We start from the raw sequence: 13,015 nt of genomic DNA, 5'->3' as shown, positions 1-13,015 counted from the left end.
AAAGCAGCTCTGTTTGACATATTTTATATATTGGGTTTTCATTTAAGTCTTGTTTGAAAAAGGATGGCAGAGAGCTTCATCGCTAAAAAATAGTAATCACAAATTTTTGAAAGCCACTGCTCTCATGCATAACTCACCCATTACCCCAGCGGAGAGGACAGGGACTAGTGGAAAGTTTCATGGCAGTAAAGCGTGTGAGCCTTTTTGGGGCAGACATCTGGCTGTGAGTCATCGTCACAGGTATTGAGCGTCTGTTGGAGTTGAGAAGAGGTCAGCTCTGGCTGGGTGTGCAGAACTTGGCTCCTCAAGGGGGTGAACGGGCCTTCCTGCAAGGGGACAGGCGTGGGCGGAGGCCCAGAGGAGAAGGGGAAAGGCTCACCCTGGTGGGGTGACAGGGAGAAGGGGGTGAGGTCTAAGGCTGTCTGGGCTGGGTTTGGGTGTCAGGCTGGGCTGCCTGGATCTTGCCCCATAAGTGGTAGGGAGCCAGAGAAGAAGTAGGAGTCACGGAAGGTGAATGGCGGGTGGAGGCCGGCTATGGGATGGCCTGGAAGGACCCACAGGGCCACCCGAGGCAGCAGGACGAGGCTGTTCCAGTGGCGGCTGTCAGAGGAAGCCTTTGCTCAGTGTTGTCTTCTTTCTGCCAGACCCTGCCAGATCACGGCTTCCTGGCTCATGGGGATTTCTTCCCACCAGCAGAATGACCCTTCATATTCTACTTTTTGAAAAAAAATAATTCCACTTGGCTAAAGCATTTTAATCTTAATAAACCATAAAATAGCCTCTGATGATTCCTTCCAGGGCCCTCGAGGACCAAAAGGGGACACCGGTGTGCCTGGATTTCCAGGACTGAAAGGAGAACAGGTAAGAGGGAGCCGGGTGTTGAGTGACATCACGCTCCAGAATTGGCCAAGTATTTCCCAATGGCTGAAAGTCACTGTTAACTTCCATAAAATTTCTGAGATATCCTTCACGTACCACAGAAGCTATCCCTTAAAGGATTGTCACCACTATCCAATTCTTGGACATATTCTTTCTTTTCTTTCTTTATTTCTTTTTAAGATATTATTTATTTATTTGATAGAGATAGAGAGCATAAGTAGACAGAGCAGCACATAGAGGGAGAGGGAGAAGCAGGCTCTCTGCTGAGCAGGGAGCCTGATTCAGGGCTCAAACCCAGGACCCTGGGATCATGACCTGAGCCAAAGGCAGACACTTAACAGACTGAGCCATCCAGGTGCACCCAATTCTTGGACATTTTCATGCCAGGAAGAAACTCTGTGTTTATTAGCCATCAGTCCCCAGCTCTTAACTTTTCTAATCTCCATGGTCCTCCAAGGTATAGGTGGGCCATGGGAGGAGAAATGGATTATCATCTCGGTTTGGGAAAAGATCTCAACACGCCCTTGAGTGTTGTCACAGGTGCTGTGCTTTGTCTAACTCCCTGTTGGGCACCCCCGCATTAGAGTGTGTACTCCCCAAGGGCAGGCCACATGCCAGTTTCTTCTCTATAGTTTCTGTGCTTTGCGTGGGTCCTGATACACAGATGGCAGTCAAGACATTTATTGAATAAAAAATATATAATTAATGAGTACAATGAATGCTGACATTTAGAAATTATAAGCTGGGCATTCTGCATTTGGATGGCAGTCTTGGTCCAAAAGCTTTGGAATAAAAAGCATGTCCTTGGAGCTCCCAGGACAAAGAGTGGACCTTTATACCCTTCCACCTTTGCCTCTTAGAATTAACTCCCCAGTTGGTTTTTATAGATAAGGTGGAGAATGACATCCTTACACAGATTGCAAATGACTCGGGACTGGGTCATTAATTCATCTATCCATTTGTGTGCTCATCCGCCGCATTTCTGTTCCCTGGGGTGTGCCAGCCAGTTTCCCATAGTAGGCACTAGGGACACAGAAGTAAGATAGGAGGAACGGACGTGCAACTAGCCGACAGAAAGTATGTCCACTGCTGCATCGAAGGTCTGTGCAAAGCCAGTAGGAGCAGCCCTGGAGCCTGCCTTGAGAGTCACAGAGGGTGGTTATTTCTCCAAAAGGAGGGAGCATTAAGCTTCTCTCTTTCTTTCCCCCGCCAACACCCGACCCTGGTCCCCCAACAGAGGCTCTGATGTCTGTTGAACCACAGTCTTGGGGAGAGGGGGAGCAGTGTGCTGGACGAAGGGGGTCTAAGTTTGGCGCCACATGGGGCAATGTCTGGGATGCTTTTCACTGCCTTGGGCCTTTGGCAAGCAGCTGCTCTGGCTTGGGAGGAAGCCTGGTCAAGCAAGAGTGGCTCTTGCCTTACACAGTTTCTAGAGGGATCTACACACCATGGCCGCCCCTAATCTCCTGCCATCTTGAAAACTGGGAGGGCGCCCAGCCAGCTGCCAGGCCTCACAGCAAACAGGCTTTCTCTCGCTCCGCCTCTAACGCTCTTGTGCTTGTCCTTCTCGCTGCTGCCGTGCTCAGGACTGCCTTCCCTCACCGGCGGAGGGGTAAGAGCTGAACATGAGGTGGGCGCTTAGGGGGACGGAGGGAAGAGGCTGCTCTGCTTGCTTCGGCATCACTGTCCTGGCTGCTTGTGGCCCCGTGGGAGGGAGACTTTAGTGGGGTCCAGCCCAGCCCCCCCCCCCTCAGGGGCCAGCGCTGAAGCTTGGAGCCAAAGCCTCAGGGTGGTATCGAGGGTTCCTCCACCAGCCTTCTCTGTGCACCAGTATCTTCTATCCACCAGCCTCCTGGGATAAGGAGATGGCTCTGCTGAGGACAGGATTTGGGGGTGGGATTTGCCACCAGTCTCCCTATCCCCCGAGCTCCCGGCAGCTGAGATAACTTTGCCCGATCAGGTTTGCCCAGGAGCCTGGCACTGGGGACAAAGTTCCACATGGAGACACAAGTCCTCTGTGTTGAGAGAGGCTCCTAGTGTTCTCACCTGTCTCTTTTCCAGTTACAGATGTTTTAACAAGAATAAAGATTGTTAGGAAAGAAAGCCACAAAATAATTGGGAGTCAGAAGTGCTCAGAGGGGTGCTGTGTAGCAAGAGGTTGGGGGGACCTCGTCAGGCTGGTCCCAGGAGGGTAGGGGATGACAATGCAGATCTGTCAACACTAGGAAGTCCTGGGCGGGGGGAGCTTGCAGGACCCCTGCCTGGTCCTGTGGTGTTTGGAGGCAATAACCCTGAGGAGGCTGCTAGTGGTTCTTTCTCCAGACACAGGTTATGTTGAAGTGGTGGGGCTGGAGGGGTGGGGCAGGGTGACAGGAATGTGGGGCTCAGGCAGTGAGGAGGAGCCCCATGTCATCAAAGGTTCTCTGAATTGCAGGGCGAGAAGGGAGAGCCAGGTGCCATCCTGACAGGGGACATTCCGCTGGAACGGCTGCAGGGGAAAAAGGTAATTGTGTCACCCGACCCTGAAGGCAACCATCTGTGTCAGCATCCCAGGTTTGTTCCCGCCATGGACTGTGGCCCTCTGAATGACAAGTTCATGTCTTCCTGCTTTAGGGTGAACCTGGAGAGCACGGAGCCCCGGGACCAATGGTAAGCCGGTGCGGCCCTCGGCCGGGTCTGGTCTGGGGGCTGAAGGGTTTATCATACATGGGTCCCATTAGACTGAGTTGTCCCCATTGTGAAAATAGAAAGGAGGTGGCCCGATGCGTGTGGATTAGGGTAAGCTAATTGTAAAGCAGTAGAAGTCTCCCCGGTTTAACACGGCAGAGGCGTGTTCCTCACTCCCGCTAAGCCCATGGTGGTGGTTCCTCGGCGGGCCTCTCCCCTTCCCTCCAAGCTGTGACTAGGGGACCCAGGAAGCTTCCATCCTGTGACTCCACCATCTGGTGCTTCGAGACCACACTGGCATCTTCCAACGGGCAGGCTGGGACTAGAGAGAGGAAAGAGGCCATGAAAAGTGATGAACATCACCTCTAGCACATTCTACTGGCCAGAAAGAGCTCAGATGCTTAGGGTGGGATGGGGGGAGGGCGCGCTCAGAAGTGTGGTCGAGCCGCGTGTCCAGGAAGGTGGGAAGGCCGGGATGGTGCTGTGCAGGTACCCCGTGCTCACCAGCATTGCCCCGGGAGCCCCTCCAAGGAATCCCAGAGAGCCTCTCTGCTTTTCGGATTCTAGTTGTGGATCTATGGCTCCTTTGTCATGAGGTCTGGAGCAAGTCCACTTCTCTCTGGGTTTCTGTTTTCCCATCGGTAAGGGAAAGGTAGTGGATTAGTACGAGGTGATATGATAGGACCCTTCCTGCCTTACTTGCTCTGGGAATCATAACCCAGTTGGGCTGCTGAATGGTTTTGGAAACTGCCAGTTCTCTCCAGAAGGAACTACAAGCCTCTCTTGTCATAGTCTCCACCCCCTCCACTAAAGAACAAGAAAATTGAGGTGTAGGGCCCCCCACTGTGGCTCAGACACACCGACACTTCACGCCATCTCATTTCATCCTCAGCACTCGGAAGGGTGACTATCAGAATCCTCATTTTAGAGACCAGGACACTGAAGTCAAAGAGAGTCAGGAGCCTGCCATCTGTCACACAGTTTGTAAATGGTACATTGGGGATCTCGACCAAGCCTGTCAAACTCCATGTTCAGGGTTTTCCCACTGCCTCCAGGAAGCGTTTCTTCAGAAGCCTTTTGGCCTGGAGATTTGCCCCCAGAGTTTCTTCAGTTGAAGCTGGACCTCAGGCTTGGGGATAAAGGACTCAAAGACACATGTCTTCGGTGAATGAATGGGCCATAACCTCCAAGGTGCATCCTTCAAAGGCCCTTCTGAGCCCTTTGGTCCTTTAAGTCAGGCAGAATGGATTGCCCTGCAGAGGAGAAACTGTGGGTTAAGGCAGACTGGGGGAGTATTGTGTTCACCACTGGTTAACCACTTACTATCATCTGGTCCCATGGGAAATAGTGGTGTTAGCAATGGTGGCCAGCAGGCTGCTGGGGATGGCTGCTTTGATGGTTCCTACTGAAGTCTGGTGTGAGCACAGCTTGCCAAGTACAGATTGGAAGGAAGCACCTCCTAATTTGCATAAAGGTGCCTTATAGGGCAGCCGTGCCCCTCATGACCTGTACAGCTTACACTTCCTGTACAATTTCCCTCGAGCCATGTTGCTTGTGGCTCATGGATCAGCATATCAGCACCCCCTGGGAGCTTGTTGGAGATGTGAAGCCTTGGGCCTCACCCCAGACCTCCTGGGTCTGCATTTTGACAAGACCTGAGGTGATGCCGGGCACACTGACATTTGAGAAGCTCTGCACTAGAACATACCACCAAGTGGCCTGCGCCCTGTGATTCCTTCTGTTCTTGCTTTTCTTTCATGAGGAGTAATGTGGGCTGGGTCCGTTATGTTCAGAGCGTGTTTCCACTCAGCTTTATTTGCCAGTTTCCAGGGCGTGAACATATATGTTAATGGCAGCAGGAAGAAGGGGCTTAGCTTAAACTAGGCATTCCCTTGGGAGACAGGGCAGACCCACCTACAGAAGTAGGAAGGGGCAGACTGGAGGTAGAGCCTGTTCTGGGAAGAGGTCGTATGCATCGTGGATCTCCCAGATGCCAGAAGGCATGAGGGTTCCTGCAGGAGATTGGAACAGGGCTGTGTCTCTAGAAGGATGAAGACATAGAAAGCCAGCGCTGGAATGAATAAGGGTCCACAGGTCAAGGACTCTTCTGGAGAATCGGGGCGCTAGCCCAAGACTCTGGTCCTGAGAGTAGGAGCAAGGCAGAAGCCCAATCCTGGGGCGGGTTCTCAGGCTGGGCGGACATGAGGAATGAGGCAGGATTACATTACTCCAGTTGGAGACACGTCCTGGGACCTAAGACCTAGAGCATAGATCCAGCTTCTAAGCTACCCCTGCACCCTGCTACCTGGGGCTCAAGGCCCTGAGCTCCTGATCTCTTGTTCTTTCCTAAGCTCTAACGGAAAGGGTGGGGTTGGGAGCCTGGGGCGGGGCAGAGCCTACAGGAGCTCCAGGGGAGGTAAGGGGTGGAACAGGTGGTCCCAGAATAGAGCAGAGAGGCTGGGAGAAAGGGGACAGGCAGGTGGCTACTTCATAAGGCTCTTATCCCCCTTCCTCCCTTCCGTGATTCATCCTCACCCCTGCTCATGAAGGCAGGCCAGTGGCCCCCATCGCCTTGGCTCTTGACTTTCTGTTCTTTCTAATCTGGTAATTGTTTTGCCTCTAGGGGCCCAAAGGACCGCCTGGACACAAAGGAGAGTTTGGCCTTCCCGGACGACCTGTAGGTGTCAGTGTTCCTCCGACTGCACATGAGGGGCAGACGCGTGGGCTGGGCTAGCTGCTGGGGAGTGGGTTAACTAAGGCATGACCTGTGGGTTTCAGGGTCGCCCGGGACTGAATGGCCTCAAGGGCGCCAAAGGAGACAGAGGGATCATGATGCCGGTGAGTGACGTGACCACTGTCCCAGCCTTTCCCCCCACCCCCTGTGGGATAGAGCCCTGAGTTCAGTACCCAAAGGAGGACCGAGAGTGTGCCAGGTCCAGCAAGACAGAATCTTTAGGAGTGTTTTTCTCCTTCCTCCATTGCCTTTCAAAGATCCTTCAACCCCTCCCCATCCTCCAGCTCACCCTCGGGAGGATCTGTGTCCCTGAGAACACCTTAGTGGAACAGAAGCTTCCTTGTTCAGATCCAAGACAGAGAAAGCAATCCAGATGTGGCCAGGAAATCTGGTCTCCAACCCCAGTTTTCTGACCCTGGGGTAATAATCTGTCTTCCCTCCATACCCAGTCCTGGGATTTCGCACATCTCTAGGGGCTCAGGACGTGTTCGTGAGCTGGTATCAAGTCAGCTTCTTAGGCAGAAGCTCCCAAGAGGGCAGACATGGGGGACAGCAGTAGGCTCCAGGGTCTACAATAAGGAAGTCAATGTTTATTGAGCACCTATTGTGTCCCACACTCTCTGCTAAGTCTCCTTTTGTTGGCGCCACACTGTCTCTCCTTTGAATGTGTGGAAATCAGGAATGTAGTTTTACTAAAGCTTGTGGGGACTGGCTCAAGCTCATCAAGCCTGTGCCGCTGCTAGGGAAAGCAGGCACTCCTGCCTTCACTTAGGATAATGAGTGTGGCTTCCGAGCAGGCCAAACTCCTCATGCCTGTGGTCAGAACCTCGCCCCTCCTGCTGAGCAGTCCTGCTTCCGATCCACGCTCAAGAAATCTTTGTATGGTGTTAAGGCCGGGCTGACCTGACTTTGAAAATAGCTCTGCTATTGAGGAAGAGTTTTACATACATTCTCCCCGGTACCGAGTCTGGTGAAGGACCCTCCCCACCCCTCCTGCCCCCCCACCCCATACCAGGGATGTGCTGGTGGAGAGGTGGTGGGTTCTGTTGTTGGTTGAGCCCCGCTCTGGGGGTTAGAATCTGAGTTCCAACTGTGTGGCCTTGAGCAGGTCACTTCCCCTCTCTGGGCCTCTATCTCCATTTGTAAACCAGGGAGACTGTCTGTTCTGCTGCCCACCCCCACCTCCCCCCACCATGGGCTGCTATAAAGATGCCCTGGGAGTCCTGGAGGCAGTCGTGCTCTTTAGAAGTGTCAGGCCTACCTGTGGGAGAGGTGAACTTTAAGAGGACTCTTCTTTTCGAGTCGTGTCCCCAAATCCTGGAGGAAATAACCCACATCACTTGTGCACACAATAACCAGAACTCAGAAAAGACCTTTCTTCTCCCTTCAGGGCCCGCCTGGCTTACCTGGTCCTCCAGGCCCCCCGGGGCCCCCTGGAGCTGTGGTTAACATCAAAGGAGTAAGTTGAGCGGGGTGGTGGAGGGAGACCTTCCGCGGGAATGACCCCGGACTGGCCTAAGCTGGAGTCAGGGGTCCTGATGGCCTCACTTCTGTTGTTCTCATTTTGCACAGGCTGTCTTCCCCATACCAGTCCGGCCACACTGCAAAACGCCAGTAAGTAGTGGGGAGTCACTGCCTTACAGGCCAGACTGGGGCATAGAAAGCAACCTAGAGGAGGTGACCAGTCTTTGTCTTGAGCCCTTGCAGTCCAAGGACATCCTCTTCGATATCTCCCATCACCCCGAAGTAACTAGCTGGAAGCTTCTAGAAAACAGACGGTGGCAATGAAACATACTGGGTCTTCTAAAGGTGCATGTGCTGTCAGAGTGTTCCTTGTATTGGGATCAGGAAAGCAGTGTCTCATTACTGTAACCACATCAGCTTCCTGCATGGAACCGCTCAGTAAGAAGGAAGAAAAACCCTTTAAAAGTATCGATGGGAAAATATAGCAATTCCAATCAGTGTTCTTTGCATTAGGAGCTGTGGGCTAAGACCTACAACTGAGTTGGGATGTCCCTTCCTAACTGGGGTGCTGCATAGCACACAACCCAGAGAGGCGAGCACTCCCATCCACTTTGTAGTGAGTGAGCAAACTGTGACTCAGACAAGCTCCCTGACTTGTCCAGGTTCGTGGTCCTAACAAGCTGGGGTCGTCCCTCTGGTCCCCTGGCCATCAGGCACCAGGTATAGACACTGTGACTCCCAGGATTCAGGCATGTGCCTGGTCACCCAGCTAGGCAGTGGCACTGTCGCTGAGGACTTCCCTGTTTTGGGAGGGTCCTGTTTCCATGGGGAGGGTCAGGGAGAGAGGGCCTGTCCCCACGCACAGGCATTTGATCACTTTCTCATTCATTCAACAAGTATTTATTGAGGACTTGCCCAGAGCCGAGTACTCTGCTGGGCCCTGGAGACACAGGGGTGAACTAGACAGGCGTGGCCTCCCTTCTCAGGAGCTTGCAGATGTCAGTTTACAAAGATTCCTTGCAGTGGGTTCATAATTGATGCTTATTGGGTGTGGTGGTGAGGCTTGGGTCAGAAGCTTTAAAATGACGCAGTCTGGCTGCGTGTTTGCCTGGACATCTGTCTGTGTCAAAACTTTGAGGCCCACAAGTCTGCAGCCCAGGGCCTGGGAACTCTGGCTTAGAAGGCCGATGACAGGACCCACTAAGATGACCAAGGGGCCTGCCGCCTCCCAGATCTCCATGAGGACCACAGGAAGCCAGGTCATGTTATGGTGATGGCCTGAAGGGACACCTCCAAGAGACGGCTGCATCCTGCCTCCTTATCATACAGAAGGAGAGCCTGTTTGCTCTAGGGACCCCGTGAGTTTGTGCCCAAAGCCCCTCTCCGCTAACACGGTTGCAGGGGTCAATGGAACAACCATGGGTCAGCACTCGGCAAACTTGGAGATCTTTGTAAATATGCTACTACTGTCACCACAGCCTGTACTAGAACCTTTTGCCGTAGCCATGGCCCCTGGGGTCATGAGGTCCCTGAAAAGAAACCAGTGATGAGCTCAGAGCATTTTTGATGAGTTTTTGATTTCACATTGTCTGGCTGGACACCATGGACCTTTCTGGACCAGCTCTCAAAATGGACACTTGGAAGAGAACTGCTCTCTGTCCACAGCCATCATGCTATAAGCCCCTTCTGCTTTCGGCCCCTTTCTTTTTTTTTTTTTTTTTAAGATTTTATTTATTTATTTGACAGAGAGAAATCACAAGTAGGCAGAGAGGCAGGCAGAGAGAGAGAGAGGAGGAAGCAGGCTCTCTGCTGAGCAGAGAGCCCGATGCGGGACTCGATCCCGGGACCCCGAGATCATGACCTGAGCCAAAGGCAGTGGCTTAACCCACTGAGCCACCCAGGTGCCCCTTTCAGCCCCTTTCTGACACCACAGTGTCCGCCCACGTTGGGAGTGGAGGACCCTATCGGTGTAGCCTCATGGTATCAGCTTCGTACTGCAGCCTTCTTCCCTAGCTCCAAAGTGTTGTTTGTAGGGGTTCCCATCCATGCCCCCTGTTCTTCTCTTGGTGACCTCTGAGCAGCTCGTGACCCTCCATCCAAAAGCAGGAGGATCCCGGTACCAGAGTGGTCACTTTGATTCTACGTATCAGCTGGCAAAGGGTGAAGCTGGGTATTAAAAGCAGGGCTGCAGGTAGCTCTATTTTGTAGATGAGAAAATGCAAGAGTCTGGGAATGAACTGCAAAGGAGTGATTATCTAGGATAACTTGGGGGCCGGCCCCTGACTCCAAATATGGAGTCTAGAAGAGCCCTTGAACCAAATGCTAATCCCCCTTATTAATTACCACTCCCATCATCAGCTCCTGTTCGTTATGTCCTTCCTTGATCCTATGCCGCAGCAGAGCTCATGGCTGGCCCAGCCTTGTGACCGTGAACATCGCTCACTCAGATGCTTGACCTCTGGCATGAATCAGTACGAAATCATAAGAAAGGAGGCTAAGGACACTCATAGTTGGCCACGATTTGTTATCTTGAAGCTTTGTGCCTTCCCTTTGCAGAGTTGTCCAGCCAGTGAGTGTCCCCCAGGCCTCTGGTGCCCACCGCCCCCACCCCCTCCACATTGAAGGCCTGGTTTGGCCTATGCAGTGAGGGCTGCTGGGGAGCTGAGCGTTTGGGAGAACCCAAGAAGGGCCTGACTCCATGACAGGGTGCCTTATGACCTTGACTCTCTTCCTCTCCAGGTTGACATCTCACATGCTGGGAATTCAGAACTCATCACCTTTCATGGTACAGTGTCCCTTCTTCACCTTATGGTTCTGTGGGACTTTTCCAGACTCTTGTAGCTCTGTAGAAGGTGGTCTCCACTCCCAGCACTGGACCTATGACTCATGACTGGGAAGATCTAGCTGCGTGTGGTTGGGAGCAGGGGTCGCGGGGACAGTGCTGTGGGGCTGGGCACCTCTTGTGGTTTTGTCACACATCTGCATGTTCTGTACATCTTGGTGGGACTTCTAGCTAGCGGGAAGTACTCTGTGCATTTGTTAGTTTGTTCGTAAAGCATCCACAGAGACCATAACTCATGACAGAACCCCATGCTGTGGGATGGGCTGCGGCAGGGGAATCCTACGCCGTTCCTGCCACCCAGGCCCTTAGACCCCATGAGATGGAACTATTTTAAGAACCATGATAATGCAGTGTGTGAGGAACAAATACAGGGAAGGGCCATGGGAGCTCAGAAGCCCTTTGCTTCTGCGTGCTCTCAGACCAGCAGCAGCAGCACTTCCGGAAAGCACGTTAGAAATGCAGCATCTCTAGGTCCACCGCGGACCTGCTCGTCCGAGGCTCCCTTTAAGCTCCTCCTGGAGGTCTGTACGCAGGAGAGCGTGAGAGGCGCTGGCTCTGGGTGTTTCATTAGTAGATACCCACAGAGGGCATAGGTCAGGAGACAGGAGCCTGCAGGGGAGCAATCACTCTGCTTCCCTGTCCCCACACCACTTCCCTGCTTGTCCCCCTTTTGATTGGAATCTCTGAACACTTGCTGTTTAAATGGGTAAAGGTCATTTCTCCCCCCAAGACTGACCTCTCTTGTCCATGGCCTGTCAGGCAGCAGTCCCACTGATGATATCTGGCCCCGTGGTTTTTCTGTTGCTTTTGCAAAACCAGACGGCTTTGACCCTCCATGCTCAGGTCCAGTTCAAGGCTCTGCCCCTGCCCCTGGTGCAAGGTGGACATTGGGGAGGCAGCGTGGGCCTGGATTTGCTGTCTCAGATCCCTGGGGGTTCCCTGTCCTCATAGAGCCACTCTGGGAGGCAAGGGGGAGGAAACAGACATTTCTGGACAGGACCTGGTAAGCCTGGGTCCTGCTACTTACTGTGGCTGTCACTTCTGCTCCCTGCGGTGAGCACCCTCATCCGTGGTGGGGAGCTCAGTAGCCCCTTCCTGGGGCTTCACCACTGCATATGATCTCACCATGGGTGGGTGGAGGCATTCCCACCCTCGCCCTGAGATTGCATCTCCCTGCTGACCCCCGGCCAGGGTGGCGGCATCATGCCTCTGGTACTCACACCCCTTCCCCCATGCTGAGAAGCCTGAGCCCCCAGCCCCATCTCTAGGCTCAAGGGTACTGCTCTGTTTATCTCTCACACCTCTTGGGAACTAGGAATGCAGAGATCTGGTGTCTCCCCCACCCGTCAAAGTGGGCACAGGGGATTGCTTCCCTTCCCCAATGCTGAAGTTCCAGAAGGCTCCCTCCCTGTCTCTCCTCCATAGAAAGAGTTGGAGAGACAGGTCGCTTCTCATAAGTCCTAAGAGATGGTGGTGGGGGACACAGCTGGGATCCTTCCAGCTTTGTACATGGAATACTTAGCTCCCTTGGTGTCCTCTGAGGGCACCCCTGAGAGATTCCTTTCCTCCCCTGCACCACTGTATTGCACAGGCAGAGAGGAGATGGCACTGGAAGCTTGACGGGGTGTTGAGCCTGTGAGGCTTTGTGCATGTAGCTGTCCAGGAGAGGGTTACCGGCAGCCTTCGCTGGGCCCCCACCATGCACTACAGCCCCTAAGTTTAGCACTCACTCTGTCCTGCCTTGCATTATCCTTCATATGTCCGTCTCCCCAGGCACACAGAGCTTTGCAAGGTGAGGAATTGTGTCTCATGTATCTACTTCTGCCCTCCCCATCATTTAGCAAAGGATTTCATACCTTCAATAGGCCTTTGTTTATTGAGTGGACTTTGCTAAAGGGGCTCAGTGTGAAAACTTGTCTCAGAAACATTTTATATAGAATGAAGGTGATTTTCCATTTTTTTTTTTAAAACAAAACAGAACATATATGTGTTTGATGACAGGTGTTAAAGGAGAAAAAGGATCCTGGGGTCTTCCCGGCTCAAAAGGAGAAAAAGGCGACCAGGGGGCCCAGGGACCACCAGGTATTCCAACTCTTGTTCTGGATCTTGCCTTGGATCTTTGTTCATGAGAAATCCAACCGACTGAGCCAGAAAGTAAGACACATTTTACTACCACACTGACCGCAAGCTCCATGGAGTTCTAGAGAGACCCAGTCATGGGCCACACATACATGCGATGGAACATTGGCAGGAGAGACCATTTCCAATCATTCATGCTTCCTGTGCAAAACAAGGCCCACAGAGGGCCAGGGACATGCCCAGGATCCCACAGTGTCCGGGTTGTGGGGCCCAGCCTAAGGGCCCAAGTCCAGCACCTACTCTGTGAGCTAAACCAATGCAAGGTCACCTCCACTAGGGAATAATGATGG

General features: G+C 52.9%; 1 protein-coding gene across 1 annotated transcript in view; it reads left to right on the top strand.

Moving 5' to 3' along the window:
* Positions 1-13,015, top strand: part of COL15A1 (collagen type XV alpha 1 chain) — a 100,691-nt gene that overhangs the window by 72,379 nt on the left and 15,297 nt on the right. Inside the window, exons 23-31 of the mRNA XM_059142411.1 lie at positions 799-861; positions 3,314-3,382; positions 3,493-3,528; positions 6,170-6,223; positions 6,325-6,384; positions 7,671-7,739; positions 7,853-7,894; positions 10,484-10,529; positions 12,588-12,668. Coding sequence (XP_058998394.1) covers positions 799-861; positions 3,314-3,382; positions 3,493-3,528; positions 6,170-6,223; positions 6,325-6,384; positions 7,671-7,739; positions 7,853-7,894; positions 10,484-10,529; positions 12,588-12,668 — 520 coding nt within the window. The remainder of the gene's footprint in view (positions 1-798; positions 862-3,313; positions 3,383-3,492; positions 3,529-6,169; positions 6,224-6,324; positions 6,385-7,670; positions 7,740-7,852; positions 7,895-10,483; positions 10,530-12,587; positions 12,669-13,015) is intronic.

The sequence above is a fragment of the Mustela lutreola genome, chromosome 12, assembly GCF_030435805.1.
Source record: "Mustela lutreola isolate mMusLut2 chromosome 12, mMusLut2.pri, whole genome shotgun sequence".
Classification (NCBI taxonomy): domain Eukaryota; kingdom Metazoa; phylum Chordata; class Mammalia; order Carnivora; family Mustelidae; genus Mustela; species Mustela lutreola.
The sequence above is the reverse complement of the archived record's forward strand: the minus strand, read 5'-3'. Positions and strand labels throughout refer to the sequence as shown.